The sequence below is a fragment of the Dicentrarchus labrax genome, unplaced genomic scaffold, assembly GCF_905237075.1.
Source record: "Dicentrarchus labrax unplaced genomic scaffold, dlabrax2021, whole genome shotgun sequence".
NCBI classification, from domain to species: Eukaryota; Metazoa; Chordata; class Actinopteri; family Moronidae; genus Dicentrarchus; species Dicentrarchus labrax.
The window spans coordinates 21,290,842-21,307,600 of NW_026136714.1; the positions used below are offsets into that span (position 1 = coordinate 21,290,842).

Sequence of the window (16,759 nt, forward strand, 5' to 3'; positions counted from 1 at the left end):
CAGAGGGAGTGGGTCCTCTTGTATGGCGTGTGCAATATTGAACTGCCATGTTTCTACAGTAGCCCAGAACGGACAGAGCAAACACTGGCTTTAGATACCTTTTGCGTGTTTTGTGGCCACCATAGTTTCTTCTAAACACTTGGAAAGCTGAGCTGTATTCAGCTGGTTGCAATCTGCAACTCTGTTGCTAGATGCCACTAAATCGTACACACTGGACCTTTAAGGGTGGCAATGAGCAAGACATTAAAGAAAAATAAATAAATAAAGTAGGAAAGAAAATGTTTTTTTTGTTCAATTTAGCCGATAGCTGCTATATTTATCATGATAGCTGCTGGTCAATATGACAACAAACCAGCAGTTTTTCAGTCTTTTCTATGCAATTTGAATAATTCCATCTCCAGACATTTAATACCTTGAACTTATCAAATACATTTTCCATACTTTGAGAATTGCTTTATTAGGTTAATTTCGTCAGTTCATTAACAGAGTTATTCCTCCCCAGAAGAAGGATTAACACAGAAGCTTGACTAAACATTACAGGATCTTTCCTACCATGCACCAGGCAGGTAACGTGTGTACCTTGGCGTAGAGTATGCCCTGTGGCTCCAGACTAAACTCCTGGTTATGGTTTTGATTGTCCATCATCTCCTCTAGTCGCAGGAACCTGACTGCACACATCACCCTCCGGTCCCGCCAAAAGACACTGACCTCCAGCTCTCGAGACTGTCAGCAATTTGACAGAAGACAGAACAAGCACACAATCAACTAACACAAGCAATAGCTGACAAATGTATAATTAGCCAAAACAGAATTTGACTGAAGGTCTGACTTTAATTCATGCTGTGGATGATAAACTTGTGTGTAAAAGATCAATTTATTTTAGTTTGGTTTTTTTTGGCCTTTTATTGTCTTTATTGGCTAGAGATAGCTGAAGATAGACAGGAAAGGGGGCAGAGAGAGAGAGGGGATGACACGCAGCAAAGGGCCACAGGTCGGATTCATACCCGGGCCGCTGCAGCAACTCCGTACATGGGTTGCCAGCTCTACCGACTGAGCTAACCGGGCGCCCGTAAAAGATCAATTTAATTGTGATGATTTCAGCTGGAGTTCAGTAAATTTTTTGTCTTTTTGATAGTGATATGCTCATTATATCTACTGATTTACAAAACTTCAGGATTGTTCTGTAGGCTCCCAAATTTAAAATCAAGCATGAAAAACAAACAAACAAATGATAAAGTAGGATCTGAAATGGATCACCTGATTTATTTCTCTGATTTTAAAGTCTGAATTGAGTTTTAATTGAATGAAACCCCATGCTAGCACTTACTTCTGTCTCAAATCTTGAAACAAACAAAAAAAACCTTAGAAGAACTTGTATTATAAGACTAAACATTAATTTAGTTGATACCTTCCTGTGTAATATATGATTGAGATTGTGTGATGAATAGAAATCTGAAGGTCATAGGGAGACACCTGCTGGTCACACACAGAATTACAACAATAATAAACCATTGCAGTATCACTGCTATGAATAACTGGGCAGAGAGTAGGTGTATGAACAGCAGAACAGTTTTATGTAAGTAAAACTAGCAACACCACATTGTTCAGATCCTCCTGTACAAGTTAAAATACTGTCCAAGTGAGTTACCAATTAACTAAATAAATAAAATAACCTGCAAAAAAACTAAATATAACTGTTAAGTACATGATGTAAAGTAAAAAAACAAAACAATATTTGCCTTTGAAACCTAGTGGAGAAGTCCTGTACATTCATCATCCAAGGAGAACATATTGTCTTCAACTTACTGTAATTCAACTTATTTCTAGTCAAACAGGATTGAAAGGCAAGTAAATACACAGGAAAGACTGCTCAAACGCGGGTGTTGTGGATCAGAATTAACATGAAAAATGACTCACAATTACTGTAAGCTTGCTTTCAGTAATATAAAGGGAGTTTAAATGATGGGAAATCTGTGGTGAAGCTATTGTTTAAGTTTCTACATAACCAACTTGCGACCACAATTTACAGGAAAATACAGACTGCAATTTTTTTTTTTGCATTTGTTGTTTATTGGTGTCAATCAGCAAATAAGATAAAAATATTCACTTTTCAAATAATGTCCCAGATGTTATTAGAATTTTGGAGAAATTAGATTAATCTCATGTCAGGTTAACTACTCCACTCACCTGCAAGTGTTCATAAGAAGTTTCTTTTTTCATACCAGCTATCCAGGATCCCCAGGAAATTCACAGAGAGTTTGTGATACAAGCCACTGGATAAGCTTTTATCCTGATTTTGAGAAACCTAAATATGCAAGCTGGAGTATTACAACAGCAACCAGGATACTGTGTCATCTTAACCCCTGATCCAAGTCTCTGATTATTGCCTGCTATGTTTGTGGAAGCATTGTCCACTCACTCCTCAAAGTTTGTCAATAAAACTAAAGATATAATGATTAACAAAGTCATCTAAACTCAAAAAGTCCAATGAAGCTGACTCAAGAGTCATTCTGTTTGCTGAAGAAGACTGTGAGATGAAGTGCAAAGGTTTCAAAAATCTAGTATGTGTACTTTTAAGCTTACATTATCTTGTCACACACAGTGTACTGTTCCTTCAGGAGTGAACTTCCACACTCAGAAGATACTGTGATAAATAATATAAGGAAGATCTAATTGTTGCTTTTTATTTTTCATTATGGCCACAAACCAAACTGGGTTCAATCTCAACTGCTGAGTCCATTCACATGACCGATGGGTGTTTAAGGTGTCAAAGTCCCGCACTGAAACAGATGCCCAAAATCCTGGATCATATTTGAAGCATGTACAACGGGAGGTGAATAATGTCAATGTAATGAATGTCAAACGCTCAGTAGGATCAAAAGCAAGGTAAGGGTATATTGGTGTTCTACTAGCGTAAACATACTCACTAACCGACTGACTGGACTCACCCGCTCCAGCTGGATGCAGAACATCTGATCCCAGCTCAGCCTGTTAACGGCTGCCCAGCGTGTTTGGCCGACCACTCTGGTGTCCAGTCTGAGCACCGCGCTGATCTCCACTGAGGGACAGAAAATAATGTGTCACTAAAACCAACAACTGTCAGGATCTGTCCAATCCAGTGTTTCCCTTCTCACTTAGTCAGTGTGTTTAAATGAAGTGTTTATAACCGGATTACGGCAATAGTCTGATTATTACAACTAACATTACACCAGTTGAGTTCTGATCATCACTTGTTAGTTTCCACAATATGTGCACTGTAGTGCTATTTTCTTTAGTGTTTTTTTGTCAGTACATTTTTAAACTATAAAAATATATAGTTAAAACTAAATGTCTTTCAAGACTAAATTGAGTATAAAACTGACAACATCAGACAAAATATTAAAGCACCAATACAAAAACATAAAACATCTTAAGTGTATCAATATCGCTAAGTATTATTATTATTAATAATAATAATAATAATAATAATAATAATAATAATAATAATAGCTTGTGGCAGAGTGGACAGATAATGGCCACTTTAGACCAGAAACCCTTCCCAACAAGTTGACAGACTCTGAACTCTGACCTGTTACCAAATGAAGCTGCTAACATGTTACAACTAAGAGCACCAGCTAAATATAAAAGTAGTGTGGGTCACCTCAGCCTGAATCAAAGCTGTACCTTCAATCCGTTTAATGGCATGTTATTCCCACTGAGCCATACAGGAAAACTCAACAGTGAATGAGTCATTCTCTTACTTTCAAAGCTGCAAACTTACAATCAGTTTATACCTGTTTATCATTTGTCTTCTCTGTTCTGGAAATAGCAAGTAAATGCCATGCCATTTAGTGAATGACTTTTTGAGATGACATCCATCCAACATCCTTGGTAAAGGATATAATTTAATAAAATACAATAAGCACACCGATAATAAAATTAGATTAACCTTTATACAAGTAGTTCATACTTTAAAAGAAGCACCTTTCAATTTTGTGAACAACTGTAAATCCATGTAAACAAAATAACTGTTTATATATTGTGACCCTACAACTCGCATTTTAGTGTTCTTTATTTAAACTGTTATTATATTATTATTTGTATTGTTACTCTTTGTTGCTGCAAGAATTCAATTATAATTGAATGATCAATCACATTTCATCCAACTATATCTTCACTCGGAGAAAGAGCTGAGAAACAAGCTAAACGTTTGGCAAAAACAGTCAAATGGAAAAAACTAAAACTAAATGCTTTCAAATGCAAAATGTTCGCTTACCAGAGGGTCCATCTGTCCTGTCAGCAGCGGGTGAACTATCCTCAATGGGACTCAGACGGTTTTCCTGCTCTGGGTTTGTCAGAGGTTTTAGTAAATCCTCACATCCAAGAAGCCTGACTTCAAGTTTGCCTGAAAAAACAATAAACTTTCATTTAGACCTAAATAATACGGAATATTCAACTCTCAACAAGAGCATGTACTAAATCAAATGAGTGCTGCTTAGTTTAAAAGTAACCACACACTAGTTGGAAGTGATTTGAACAACTGTTACTTAATATACTTACTAAACACTTCAACCCTCCAATGGGTAATGCTAATGAATCTCAGTTCAAGACACTTGACTAAAGTGAACGCAGCATTTCAAAATAAAACCATTCATTTGTCAGCATGAATAAATCTCTCAGACTAAAGCCTTTAATCAGTGCTGTCTGGAGCTGCACACTGAGCATTCACATCCTGATTTTCTTCATTCCACTGTAGTGCTAACAGCTGTGGAGCAGAAATCACCCAGAGTGTTTTCACCACTCTGAGACTCGCTCTCATTATTCAATGCCAAAAGAGCAACTCCAGGATTTGTCTCCTCATTACATCATCAAAAGGCTTTTTTTTGGGCATTTTTTGCCTTGTGCAGGGAGAGTCTGGCTTACAACTGAACCGTCCAAAACCAACAGATTACATGTCCTGATTATCTACTGCCAGAGTTCAGCATATGGTAAACCATGTTCAAACATTTGGTGCCCATTATACTACTAAGAATGGCTGCACATTTGAGTCAGCATTTTCAATGTAAACTGGCGCTGTCCAGAATCCACAATCTACAAGTCAGGCTGAAAATGCTTGAATTAATTTGCAGTGATAAGTACCAGTCAAGGAGGCAGGTCTGATAGAGAAGATGGACGGGGAGGTGGACAGGGAACAACCCGGTCTGGAGTTCTGGGGAGACACAGTTCCCTCTGAGGGCTCGACCCCACCTGCAGGCTGCTGTAAAGGCTCCTGGTTGTTTTCCTTTGGGAATTTCTCCAGGGACATTCGCAGAAGATCCAGCTTCTGGGAGGACTCCTGCACCCGGGACTGAGCCTGATGGGAAGATAAACAATGTGTTGTTATGTTTGGTCTTTTTGAACATAGTGCTCTTGGTATTTTGGGCTACAGTTAGTGTTGCTCCACTTTGAAAAATAAACATGTTTTCAGACTTACAGGATTTAACTAGGTTTTTCTTTTATTTTGTGCTTTTATTAGTGATCAGATTTTAGCTAATCAGTGTCCTTTGGCACGGCGAAGGTGCTGCTCTAACCAAAACTAAACTAAGAATCGGAAACCCAACATGAAACTTTATTTTCATTGCATATTCTATGTTTTCAATCAACCCTTAAAGGACCATACTGTACCTGTGATGTGGGATGTATTAAGCCATTCAATACAAATCATGAACACTTTATTTAGAAGGTTTCCATTCATTTCTATGTGACGTAAAAATAATATGGCAAAGGAAACCTGCTTGAGTCGTTTAACCTATCACAGGGAATTTCAAAGTTACAGAATAATACTGATGTGAGGTAACCAGGAGGGGGGACTTTTCAAATCAGTTTAAACTTAAACTACATTACCAAACAAAAACAATGCTTAAAAAATAATGTAGACTTGATTGCACAACTGAAACAAGTCTCAAGAGTGCTGCAAAATGATTTGTATATTCTACGGAAATGAAGGGAAACCAAGAGAAAATTATCCAGGATACACTGGAAAATGCTCACCATTACCAGCACTAGTACAGCGATAAGTTTACATGATATGTAGGGGGCTTGTAGGTCCTTAAACGTTCTTTATAAATGCATTCACTATGTAGCCCAGATTTTGTCTGCCACTGCATAAGATGGGTGCCCCTATTTTAGCTGCTGACCATCAATCTGGTTTCATTGGAGGGTTGTAATGATCTAAAGGCTGTTTGAGAGGCTTTCCTTCTCTGACAATAGTTCAATTCTTAGGAAACCTCTATGTTTATTTATTTTTTTAATTTTGGGGGCTTTTTTCCCTTTACTAGACAGAACAGCTTGACAGATGGACAGGAAAGGGGGAGAGAGAGGGGGGACATGCAGCAAAGGGCCATACGCCAGACCTGAACCCATGCCTGCGGTAGCAAGGACCCAGCCAGCTCCAGATGAACTAACAGGGCGGCTCAACAAACATCTATGTTTTTGACAAGAAAATTAGCCAGCCAAGAAAATGATTATCAGGGGAACCCAAATGTTCTCAATGTGTTCAAAGTAGATATTTTTCTCTGTAGCTAGAAGTTATCCTACAATGCAGCACACTTGATACACGAAATGTGCTTTTGAATGCCACTATCCATTGTTTATATATAGTATATCCATTTTTTCCAAAACCGGGTACCAATAATTAACCATAATTTTACACATCTGAGCACACAGGTGCCAGCCTGAACCTACTTCCCCCATGTTTAAAATGTGCATATACGCATCCTGGCTGCCCTGAACTCAAGCTATTTTAACTTTATTGAGAGTCCTACCTCAGCCAGAGCCTTCTGGTCCAGCGATGAGATTCCCTCCAGCTGCTTTACCACATCTTTGGCCAGCACCAATGCATCTGTCTCTCTCTGCATGTAGTGCTGCAACTCAGCTAAACGAGCATCCACAGGACTGACAGCGACTGGAGAGGTCTCTGAGAGGAAGAGGACGGAGAGAGAGAGTATTTCAGTATGAAGGAATTCATTTCAAACGAGCAATACATCCTCAAAGATCCTCACTGAAACTCTTTTCATTCCCGCAATCAATATTTATAAAACTGAAGTGAGCCTTTTTCTCTAAAATGTCACTGTGCTGCAGGCAAAGGTCTTAACATCAAATTTTTTATGTTCCTAGAATTTAGCTGACACTTAACTGAAATGTATGAAAGCTCTAAAAAGGCAGGATAAAAAGGGACTGGGAGAGAAATCCTTCACCTGTTGCTAAGTTAATATAAGGAGACAGGAACTGGAGAAAAAAAGCAGTAAGATAAAATGTGGCACTTTAAATTGAAATAATCCTTTTTTTCTCTCGCTGCTTGGGGCTTTGGTAACACTGACTTAAAATTTTGATCCATTCATCATTACTTTTCTGAACAGCTTGAATGATTCTCCAAAAACTTACTACTGCTTCTCAACATGGGCAAATACAGCAGTTATTTAATCTCTAATTTAATATTTTTCTAACATACAGAAAATTGTGAACAAAGCAGTGTGTGCATGTATAACATGTCCTAATGCATTAACATTTGCTTTGTCACAATTAGCTGACTCTTGGACAGACAGTAAAATAAACTGCCTACAATAGTAGAGAGGACTTCAATTCCTGGCAGATCACAACATTACGATAGAATCAACGAGAGGAAAGGAGGTCAGGGGTCAGGGAAAGGAAATATGAGCCGAGGAAACAAGGTACAGAGTTACTTGTCTCGTATTTCATGCTCTTTTACTTCCAAGCCAGATCATTTTGTAAGTGTTAGTTTTAGATTTTTCAAATGGCCCACATCTCCACTTTAGAATTAAAAGTCACATTTACTCTCCCTATTAATGCTGTCAGAGTGGTTTCACTTTCTGGATTATACAAATAACACCCACAAAAAACACGACAGTTGGCAGGAAGCACGGTTCAACCAATATGGGTTTTTGATACCAGCACCAGATATTTCTGAACTGAGGTTTTGAACAGACAGTATTTTCTACTGTTACTCTCTGAACTTTACCTTTTTTATACCAAAAGACTGCACTGTTTTCCACAGGAATTGCTTTTGAAACATTTTTTTGTTTTACAAACAAATGTTTGTTTTTCTTATATCTGTATTTATTTATTTCATGTAATTGCTGCTGTGACAAGGGAATTTCCCCGTTGTGGGATTAATAAAGTAATACAAACAAACAAATAAAATCATCTAGATTGTTACAGCATGTCAACCCAAACGTCTTCAATGAAAGGGAGGTTCTGGTATACATTACTGCCTTTAATTGAACTGAATGATTCATAGAAATTTAACAGTTTGACCCACACAACTGGATTAAGAACAGCATTAAAGAAACAAGACAAAGAGTGGCCATGATTGCAAAAGTGCCTGAGAAACATCAATATAAAAGTGTGTGTTAACAGGAACTATTTCACAAAGCATTCAGTACTTCTCAACCTAAACCCCTGTCACATTTGTAATGGTTCAATTATAGATTTGCGCTTTTAAGGTTAAAAGGCCTTCAAGGTTTTCAAGCCAAAAATGGCATTACAGTTGCATTATTCTAAGATGATGTTATCTATTATATTTTCACATTTAATGAAAACATTTAGAAAGTCTGACTGATACAAACAACCATAAATTGTGTCACAGATTTGTTGATGTTGTTGCTAGGTGACAGAATTTGATCACTGTATGATTTCATGCCTCTTTTGAGCTAGTTTAAATACTAGAAGAAGCTTGGAGGCTGGTAATACCCTTAATTTTACAGAAAGAAGGCATATAAAGCAATAAAACTAGTTATGACAATTTGTGTGTATACAAAATGCTCTTCTTGACATCCAGTGACCCTCTAAAGGGGTCTTGGCACAGGACTCTGACCTCCATGTGTTGAGCTGTCATGGTTGCCGCCACCATCACCGCCAATACCACTGCCGCCACTGCTGCTGCCAGCCTGGGTGACTTTGATAATCTGCAGTCGGATCAGCTCGATCTTGGAGCGGCTATCCTGCAGCATCTGCTGAGCTGTGGACAACATCTGATCCTGGATAACGACATCACATCAAGAGACAACAAGCCCCACTTCATCACCACGCTTTTCCCCTGACAGGTCAGCTGGAATAGCACTGCATTCGTAAACAACACACTCACTGTATACAGCCATGATTTATCATAACAACTGGCAGAACATGAGGAAATCACAGGCGACAGTGCTGCACGTTCAACTCATCTCCATACAGGACAAAAACAAGTGCCAAAGAAGAGATGGAATAAGTGAGAACAACGTGTTCAAATCAGGTGGAAACAGTATGACTTTGCACTTCACTAACCTCAGGGTGATGCTCCTTGCTGAATAAGGACTAATTTGTCATCCTCTGTGGAGGTGGAGGGGGGACTTCTCGGGTTGCGCCTCTCCACCTTCACTATCCTTGAAACACAAGTCGCCTGATGTTATGGTGCGTTCACACACACACACACACACACACACACACACACACACACACACACACACTCTGACTGAGGGCTCTTCTGATGCAGCTCTACATCTTGAGACCAGGATCACACAGCTTGTCCTCCTTTTTGTTTTTGCCTCCTTGCAGACTCCTCTGCAACATCCCCTTCCCACTGCATCCTCATCCTCCGCTCTGTAACCAAATCCCTCTCTCTCTCTCTGTCTCTTTTAGGGGGGTTTCTCTATGCAGGGGGACGGCAGAGTTCCTCTCCCGTGCCAGCACTGCTGCTGCTGCTAGTCTGACAGTGCTGATTGCCTGCTCTAGGCTCGGCATTGGACGCTGCATGACCACATGTTCCTGTGCTGTCACCAACCAAAAGACAAACACAGAGCTGCTGCTGCTGCTGCTCTCTTCGGGACAAGGCAGAGACCAGCCTGCAGCGTTTAGGAGATTTGTTTAGCCTACTCTGACAAGACGGGGGTGTGAGAGACATTAATAACCATACTGATAGTAGTCAACATACATCCAAGGGGTGGGAAATGAAGGAGCAGCAGTTGGTGGACTGAACATGATCCTGAGCATTCATACTAGGTTTCCTGATTGGTTTGTGAATTCACACTGTGAATGTTTCCAACCCTGCATGTACACTTCTTGTCTACATACACACAACTAAGGTTGTTGTTGTTGTTGTTGTTGTTGTTGTTGCTCTTCTCAGCTGTCTGTTGCCCTGTGAAATGATAGTGGAGACAGGCGGGCTCAAGTTGACAGGCGACTGAAAACCAACAATATATGAGTTACATGTAGACATGAAAGGACGCATTTAAATAGAATCACCACACACTTGTGTAATTAGCCAATTACACACTAGCTTAAAGATTTTCTTTGCTAAGTAGAAAAAAAGGGGAAGCTATTATGAAGACATGGCTTTGTTTATAAGTACGCAAGCTGCTGGATATAACCTAACCTATTAACCAAAATGCCCTGTTTATTTGGTATTTTCTTATCTAAAATAAAACAAAAGATCTCGGGACAAACTGTGACTTACAGGCTAATTAGCACTGACCACCAGAATGAGGCTCCTGCCTGTCTCTACTGATATTCAGCATCTTTTTAAAGTGCGCAAGTGCGAGTCGGTCCAACTGGAGGTTTGGCCTGGTCTGAATAAACGTATTTTTGGCCGAAATTAATTTTGAAATCGCTTGTGACATAAATATACGTAATAATTCGAGATTTAGTTCATTCTGGGTGTAATTTTAACAGACGAGAGAGAAGTAAATCAGCAAATTAGAGGCGAGTAGTGAGACCTATTTTGAGAGGCGGAGCTCATCTCTCCTACAGTCGGTGAGGCGCGTTCGTAATGAAAGGAGCGCGTGAGCAGCGCTTGCTGTGACTTCCTCGCTCATCGGCAGCTACATTGTGTGGAAAGCAGCACGTTGTTGGCTTCTGCACGCTGAACTTTACAACGAATTAACGTTCTCCTGTTCAAGGAGAAACCAGATTCAAAGCTACCAGCTATTTTCTCAGACGTCTGTAAGTTACCCCAGCTTGCGAAAACATGTCGGCCTCGGCGGCAAAAGTGAGTAAAAAGGAGCTGAACTCGAACCATGACGGAGCGGACGAAACCTCCGGTAAGGGGAATGGCGGCCTCCTGTTCACCGCCATTTTCACTTTCTTCTCTAACATAATTTGCATTGCCACTGGGTGCAGTATTGTTAATAATTGTGTGAATTGCTTTGATTTTGCCCAGCGGCCCGGGACCCACTCTGTGGCTGGCCACAGGAGTTGCTGCGTGTATTCACATTTCGAGAACAGCAGTTAGCTCAGCAGCTAACGCGTTTCTTAGCATGCCGCTACTTCAGCCCGCTGTTGTTCAGTCCACACCGGTGCTGAGAGGCCATGTTAGCTGCTGGAGTTAGCATTATCAGCGTGGTCAGTTGTGTCGTTGGCTACTGGCTGAGTGGCCATATGCGATGCTGGGGCACCATTGTTCTGTGTGCTGTTTGTAAAATTCACTTTTAATCAGCCAATTAATGTTTACACTGCTATTCTGGTGTTTAATAACCGAAAAAAGTTGGCAATTTCATTTGGGCATTAGCAGTTAGCCAGCTAGTGTTGTTGTTGTAATGTTACCTAACGCTAGCTGACGACGTTATGTTTTATTACAGGTCAAACTGCATTTAAATCCTCCAGCCCCGCAATCACTTAAACTAGGTAATTATTATATTTAGACAACTTGATCCAGGACTCGGCAGTATGAGCAGCGGTCTGATAGTTAAGGGGGTATGTTCTGGCATCTGTCCTGGCTCGGTGTCTCACGTTATCGCGGCTCTATGTGTGCAGTCAGATGTCCCACATTTAAACCACGCGGCCTTCTCGGTAGCAGCCGGCAGGAAACGGTGAGTGTCTGAGCCGCTAGAGCTGCAGCTATTGGCCGCTCACATTACCCTAACCTCCGGGAGAGCCACGCTGTTAATCTGCAAGATAACCTCACAGCTATCGTTGCCTACCGCGCACTAACGATACATTAGTTATTGTAAACACCGAAACTAGGCAGTAGCCAAATAGCCCTCTTAGACCTCAGTCGTTCTCGCAATTTCAGTGAACTTAGTTGCGGCTCTAAAAAGTGCCGCGCAGTGATAGTAAATTGAGTTGGATTTATGTACGCACGCATGGATTTGTGTACGGACAGTAATAAATACAATTTTAATTAACAATATTCAAGATCCCAGTCCTGGCGGTTGATGCACATAACTTGTGTCCTACACGTGTAGTAATGCTTGTGTTTCCTTTTTTTTTTCCCCCCACAGAGAAAGAGCAGCAAGAAGCTATTGAACACATTGACGAAGTTCAAAATGAAATTGACAGGTATTAAACATTTGTCTAATTATTGTAAATTAGACATGTCACACTGTGTTTGTTAGGGTTGAGATTTTCTTCCCAGCAGGAACATTGAAGCAGTGATTAGTACATCCCTTAAAGGAAGAGAAACTAGCTTGTGAAAATGAATGCTGTAATCTGTGTTTGGCATGAAAACCTGCAGAATCTCAGCCCTCCATGGTGCACTGTTTGACAACCCTGTGCCTGAGTAAATATGGTGATTGACCACATACAGAACTGAAAGTATTAAAGTACAAAAAATGCAGCCAATTGACATAAACAGTCAAAACTGATTTTTTTTTAATTATTTTTTTTTCTTTTCTCTCTCTCCCATTCAGGTTGAATGAGCAAGCCAGTGAGGAGATCCTCAAAGTAGAACAGAAATACAACAAACTTCGTCAGCCATTCTTTCAGAAGAGGTCAGAACTGATCGCCAAAATCCCCAACTTCTGGGTCACCACATTTGTCAACCATCCACAAGGTGAGCTATTCAATGAGGTTTTTATTGCCATACCGTCTTACAGAAATGGTTAAACCACAATAAAGATTTGTATGATTTGGGACAGTGACTTAAGTTAAAGTATGGCCTTTATCATCTGTTTCCCACACAGTATCTGCCCTACTGGGAGAGGAAGATGAAGAAGCACTTCATTACCTGAGCCGAGTGGAGGTGACAGAGTTTGAAGACATCAAGTCAGGCTACAGAATAGATTTTGTAAGTATTGTAATGTTGCACACACACAAGACAACATATGTGTTTGTTCTTTGTCTTCTTACCTGGGTCCATTTAATCCTTTTAGTATTTCGACGAAAATCCGTACTTCGAAAACAAAGTACTTTCCAAAGAGTTCCATTTGAATGAGAGCGGAGATCCATCTTCAAAGTCAACAGAAATCAAATGGAAATCAGGAAAGGTAAGTGTATCTTTACTATAGGGGTGGGAAGGCTTGAGGTAGTTCTTTCTAATTTCAACCAGTTAAGTAGCATTCTTTCAGAATCTTTTTTTTCTGTTCTTCTTTCCTGAAGCTGCTATGCTAGCTTTGCGTTTTTAACTAAGAAACGGCAATATTAAGCCAGCTTGAAGAAGTTCTCATTTCTTTGTTTTTCTCCACGTTTTTGTAGGACCTGACCAAACGCTCCAGCCAGACACAGAACAAAGCAGGACGGAAGAGGCAACATGAAGAGCCAGAGAGCTTCTTCACTTGGTTCACTGATCACGCTGACGCTGGTGCTGATGAGCTCGGGGAGGTCATCAAGGACGACATCTGGCCAAACCCTTTGCAGTACTACCTGGTATGTTTGCGACCAGATTAATGTATCCTTGCTTGTGGCATAAACATTTTCCTAGCTGCTACTTTTTCTGGTATAACTAAAAGACCAACAAAAGTGCTGAAAGTGATTCTTATTCCTAGGTTCCTGACATGGATGATGAAGAGGGTGAAGGTGAGGACGACGAAGAGGATGAGGAGGGTCTGGAGGACATAGACGAGGAGGGAGACGAAGATGGAGAGGAAGACGAAGAGGACGACGGAGAGGATGGAGAGGTAAAGGGCTAAAGTCAAATAGGTCTTGAAGTATTTTCTTTAATTATTAATTTTTTTTTTTTCTTTAAACTCTCACTGATTGTCTGATATCTTACTCTTTCAGGATGACGAAGGAGAAGACGACTAAGAAATAACTTCATCTACCCAGACCCTCAACCTTCTATTCCCTGTTTGGTTTTTCCACTCACATTCGGGAGCAAAGGTTTTAATTTTATTTTTTTCCCCTTTTTTATTTTTTAAATCTGTGTGTGCTTCATTTTCCATTCTGAGGCCTCTTCACCTGTTGGTGCCATGTTATGTTCTCCTTTGACTTATCTTAGTCCAATGGCACTTTGCCCTGAATTGTGAGTACCATCCCCAAAGTCATCTCAAAAATAATAAAAAAAAATAAAAATAGAATCAGCACTGCATCCTGAGTAGAATTTGAAGACAATTCACACAGAATTCCTCATGTCAAAGGTTGTGTGGTAAATTGACTAAAGCCATGGTGTAGTGACCCAGCGCTAGTTTACCTCTCAATATATTTCCCTTGTTTTGTTTTTTTTTTGTTTTTTTCCAGTTGGGGTGTTGAACCCTTGAAAAAACTGTAATTTTTCCCCAGTGTGCTTAACGAGTACCAACTCATTCCTTTGACTTGTAATGTTTAGGGGGAGGGGGGTGGGGTAAGCTGGGGAGGGGCAGGAGTATGTTGGTTATTGGGGAGAGTGGTTATTTTGACACCATTTCTATGGGACTTTTTTTTTTTCATTGTATTGTTTTACAGATATCCATGAGATTTGAAATGACATTTTTAATAAAGAACAAAATGGAAAAAAAAAAACAAGCTTGTAAATTTTGGCCCCCACTGCTTCATGGGTAAAACAAACCTGTTATCTCATAGAATTTACATTTAATCACACTTTACTTTTCCGCTGGGGGGAAAAGAAACTGTTTTAAATTTGAGGTGTACAACTTGCTTTGTTACAATAATAAAAACTTACTGTGTTTACACGTGTGGGACTTCTCAAGTGGGTGCATAGAAATTTATTTTAAAAATAGATTTTAGGTAGCAGCAAAGGCACCTGTGTTGTACAAAAGTCCATCAGCTCATGAAGGATTTTGGAGTCATTAGCAGGCTGGAAGCAAAGTCTTCTCTTAATAGACGATGGGTGATTAAAGCCAGGAAGGTGTGCTCCGATTCCTTAAAGTTGGTCTTTGTATCTGGCCAGTCACTGGGCTGGAAGGCCCAACCTGGAGGGGGGGGGGGGACAATCGGTTATCTGAAACTCAGATAGTGACTGGTTAAGATATTTATAACAGGGCACCACACGAAACATAAAATATAGAACATGGATTCAAACTAACTTGAATTTCCGTCGGGATAAAGTATCTAATGGGGCGTTTGCCAATATAGTATGAGGTTTTCCTACTGCTTGCACAGCTTCTTTCTTACAGATCTTGTTTCTTTCTCCCAAATATGATTCCAACCCCTGATCAAAACAAATACGTACTTTTGTTACTGCGTACATTTTCCTACATATCTGATAGAAGTTCAACTAGAAATTAGTTATTACATAAATCTATCATTACGAATAACTATATTAAAGCCTGACTTAAAAGGTGTGGCGTTAATGCAAGTACGTTTCTCCAAAGTTACTTGAGTATGCATAACTTTAAAGATATTTTTAAACTTTATTTTGAGTGGTCAGTGTTATTTGCTCCATGCATCAGACAGTAAGTCTTACCATCTCGAAGTATTCATTAAAATAAACTATGAAAGTAATACAAGTATTAATAAGTTACATGAGTGTGCATAACGTAATTTTACCTTTACCTGTTCAACAAGTAAGACTTGCTCTACAGAATCCTGATTAAGACTTATTATGGGATCAATACGAGTAGACATATCTGCTGAGTTGAATGAGTGAATAACCTTTTTGAATTAAATGGCTTAATTTAAGGAATATAAACGTGACCAGACGTCCGAAACAGGCACGAACTTCCAACTTTTTACATGTTATGTTTGTTTCTTTGTGGTAGATGTGATTACTGTCTTTTCTCACAGTGCACCTGATCATACATTAAATGTCTCTCAGTAATAGAGAACAGGTTGAATATTTGAAGATGCATACTGCAGTTTTGCACCATGAAGGGTTCGTACCCACCTAAATGAGTGTTACAGCGGGGACAGCTGGCCACCGTCCATGAGAACCCCGGGAACCAGGAAAAGTGTTTATCTGCCGGCCAGTGCTGGGTAACGTCAGCCTTTCTGAACGTGATCACCTCAAACCGGTGTCCGTGGGGGTTTTCGAAAAGCTGGATGTTAACCCTTCGACCCCCGACCAGCGTGTCGTTGCGGCTGGAGAGCGCCAGTCGGCTGGGGACGTAGTGGATGTCCGTCCCGAAAGCCAGCTCATGCCCACACGCCCTGCACAGTATCAGGGTTGCGGTGCTGGTCCCCCCCTCCTCCGCCACGGTAGCACACGCCTCACCGGGCTGGTATGCAGCGGGATAAAACACGAGTACAAAGGAAACATAATGAACTAGTAACCTCTCCAGCCGCTGTACCAGCAGCCGCAGGCTCCGTTTGCATGTCATCGCTGCCCCGCACGCACATGGAAGAACCACAAACTAGCTAGCTTAAACCCCGAGCAGCTTTGTTAGTAACGGAGATAGTGCATCGATGGTAATCACAAACCAAATGAAAAGCACATCAGATTCACATTTAAGTAACGCTACGTTGACTCGGACAAGCAGTACTAACTTGTAGCTTTACTTCATGGTGATTCGTGAACTTAACCAGCTAGCTATTGAATAAAGTGAGCGTTAGCCTGCTCTCCAGGCTAATGTTCGGAAGTACCATGGAGACAGGAAATGTAGTCATCGCAACCATTTCCTACTCTAACTGCGCACATTACACATTACAGTACAACAGT

The 16,759-nt window shown here is 40.3% G+C and overlaps 3 protein-coding genes across 3 annotated transcripts in view; 1 reads left to right on the plus strand and 2 right to left on the minus strand.

Moving 5' to 3' along the window:
* Nucleotides 1-13,199, minus strand: part of LOC127375664 (serine/threonine-protein kinase N2-like) — a 23,037-nt gene extending 9,838 nt beyond the window's left edge. Inside the window, exons 1-8 of the mRNA XM_051421762.1 lie at nt 13,078-13,199; nt 9,301-10,150; nt 8,852-9,014; nt 6,783-6,934; nt 5,119-5,332; nt 4,256-4,384; nt 2,949-3,058; nt 580-723 (exon numbers count right to left, since the gene is read on the minus strand). Coding sequence (XP_051277722.1) covers nt 580-723; nt 2,949-3,058; nt 4,256-4,384; nt 5,119-5,332; nt 6,783-6,934; nt 8,852-9,008 — 906 coding nt within the window. The 5' untranslated portion in view covers nt 9,009-9,014; nt 9,301-10,150; nt 13,078-13,199. The remainder of the gene's footprint in view (nt 1-579; nt 724-2,948; nt 3,059-4,255; nt 4,385-5,118; nt 5,333-6,782; nt 6,935-8,851; nt 9,015-9,300; nt 10,151-13,077) is intronic.
* Nucleotides 10,770-14,832, plus strand: seta (SET nuclear proto-oncogene a). The gene is made up of 8 exons (XM_051421766.1): nt 10,770-11,051; nt 12,231-12,288; nt 12,639-12,781; nt 12,912-13,015; nt 13,101-13,214; nt 13,423-13,593; nt 13,713-13,844; nt 13,948-14,832. Exons 1-8 carry the CDS (start codon nt 10,979-10,981, stop codon nt 13,969-13,971), a joined length of 819 nt encoding a protein of 272 aa, XP_051277726.1. The 5' UTR covers nt 10,770-10,978; the 3' UTR covers nt 13,972-14,832.
* On the minus strand, nt 14,615-16,680 carry si:ch211-51h9.7 (uncharacterized protein LOC558400 homolog). The gene is made up of 2 exons (XM_051421770.1): nt 15,989-16,680; nt 14,615-15,074 (listed from the first exon to the last, which is right to left on the minus strand). Exons 1-2 carry the CDS (start codon nt 16,419-16,421, stop codon nt 14,926-14,928), a joined length of 582 nt encoding a protein of 193 aa, XP_051277730.1. The 5' UTR covers nt 16,422-16,680; the 3' UTR covers nt 14,615-14,925.
* Nucleotides 16,681-16,759: the final 79 nt, after the last annotated feature.

Coding starts and splice junctions, on each gene's coding strand:
- seta (XM_051421766.1), top strand. CDS start 10,979: ATGTCGGCCTCGGCGGCAAAAGTGAGTAAAAAGGAGCTGAACTCGAAC. Junction 13,016..13,100: donor CAGGCTACAGAATAGATTTT/GTAAGTATTGTA, acceptor TAATCCTTTTAG/TATTTCGACGAAAATCCGTA. Junction 13,215..13,422: donor TCAAATGGAAATCAGGAAAG/GTAAGTGTATCT, acceptor ACGTTTTTGTAG/GACCTGACCAAACGCTCCAG.
- si:ch211-51h9.7 (XM_051421770.1), bottom strand. CDS start 16,421: ATGACATGCAAACGGAGCCTGCGGCTGCTGGTACAGCGGCTGGAGAGG. Junction 15,075..15,988: donor CCGCTGTAACACTCATTTAG/GTGGGTACGAAC, acceptor CCCCCCCTCCAG/GTTGGGCCTTCCAGCCCAGT.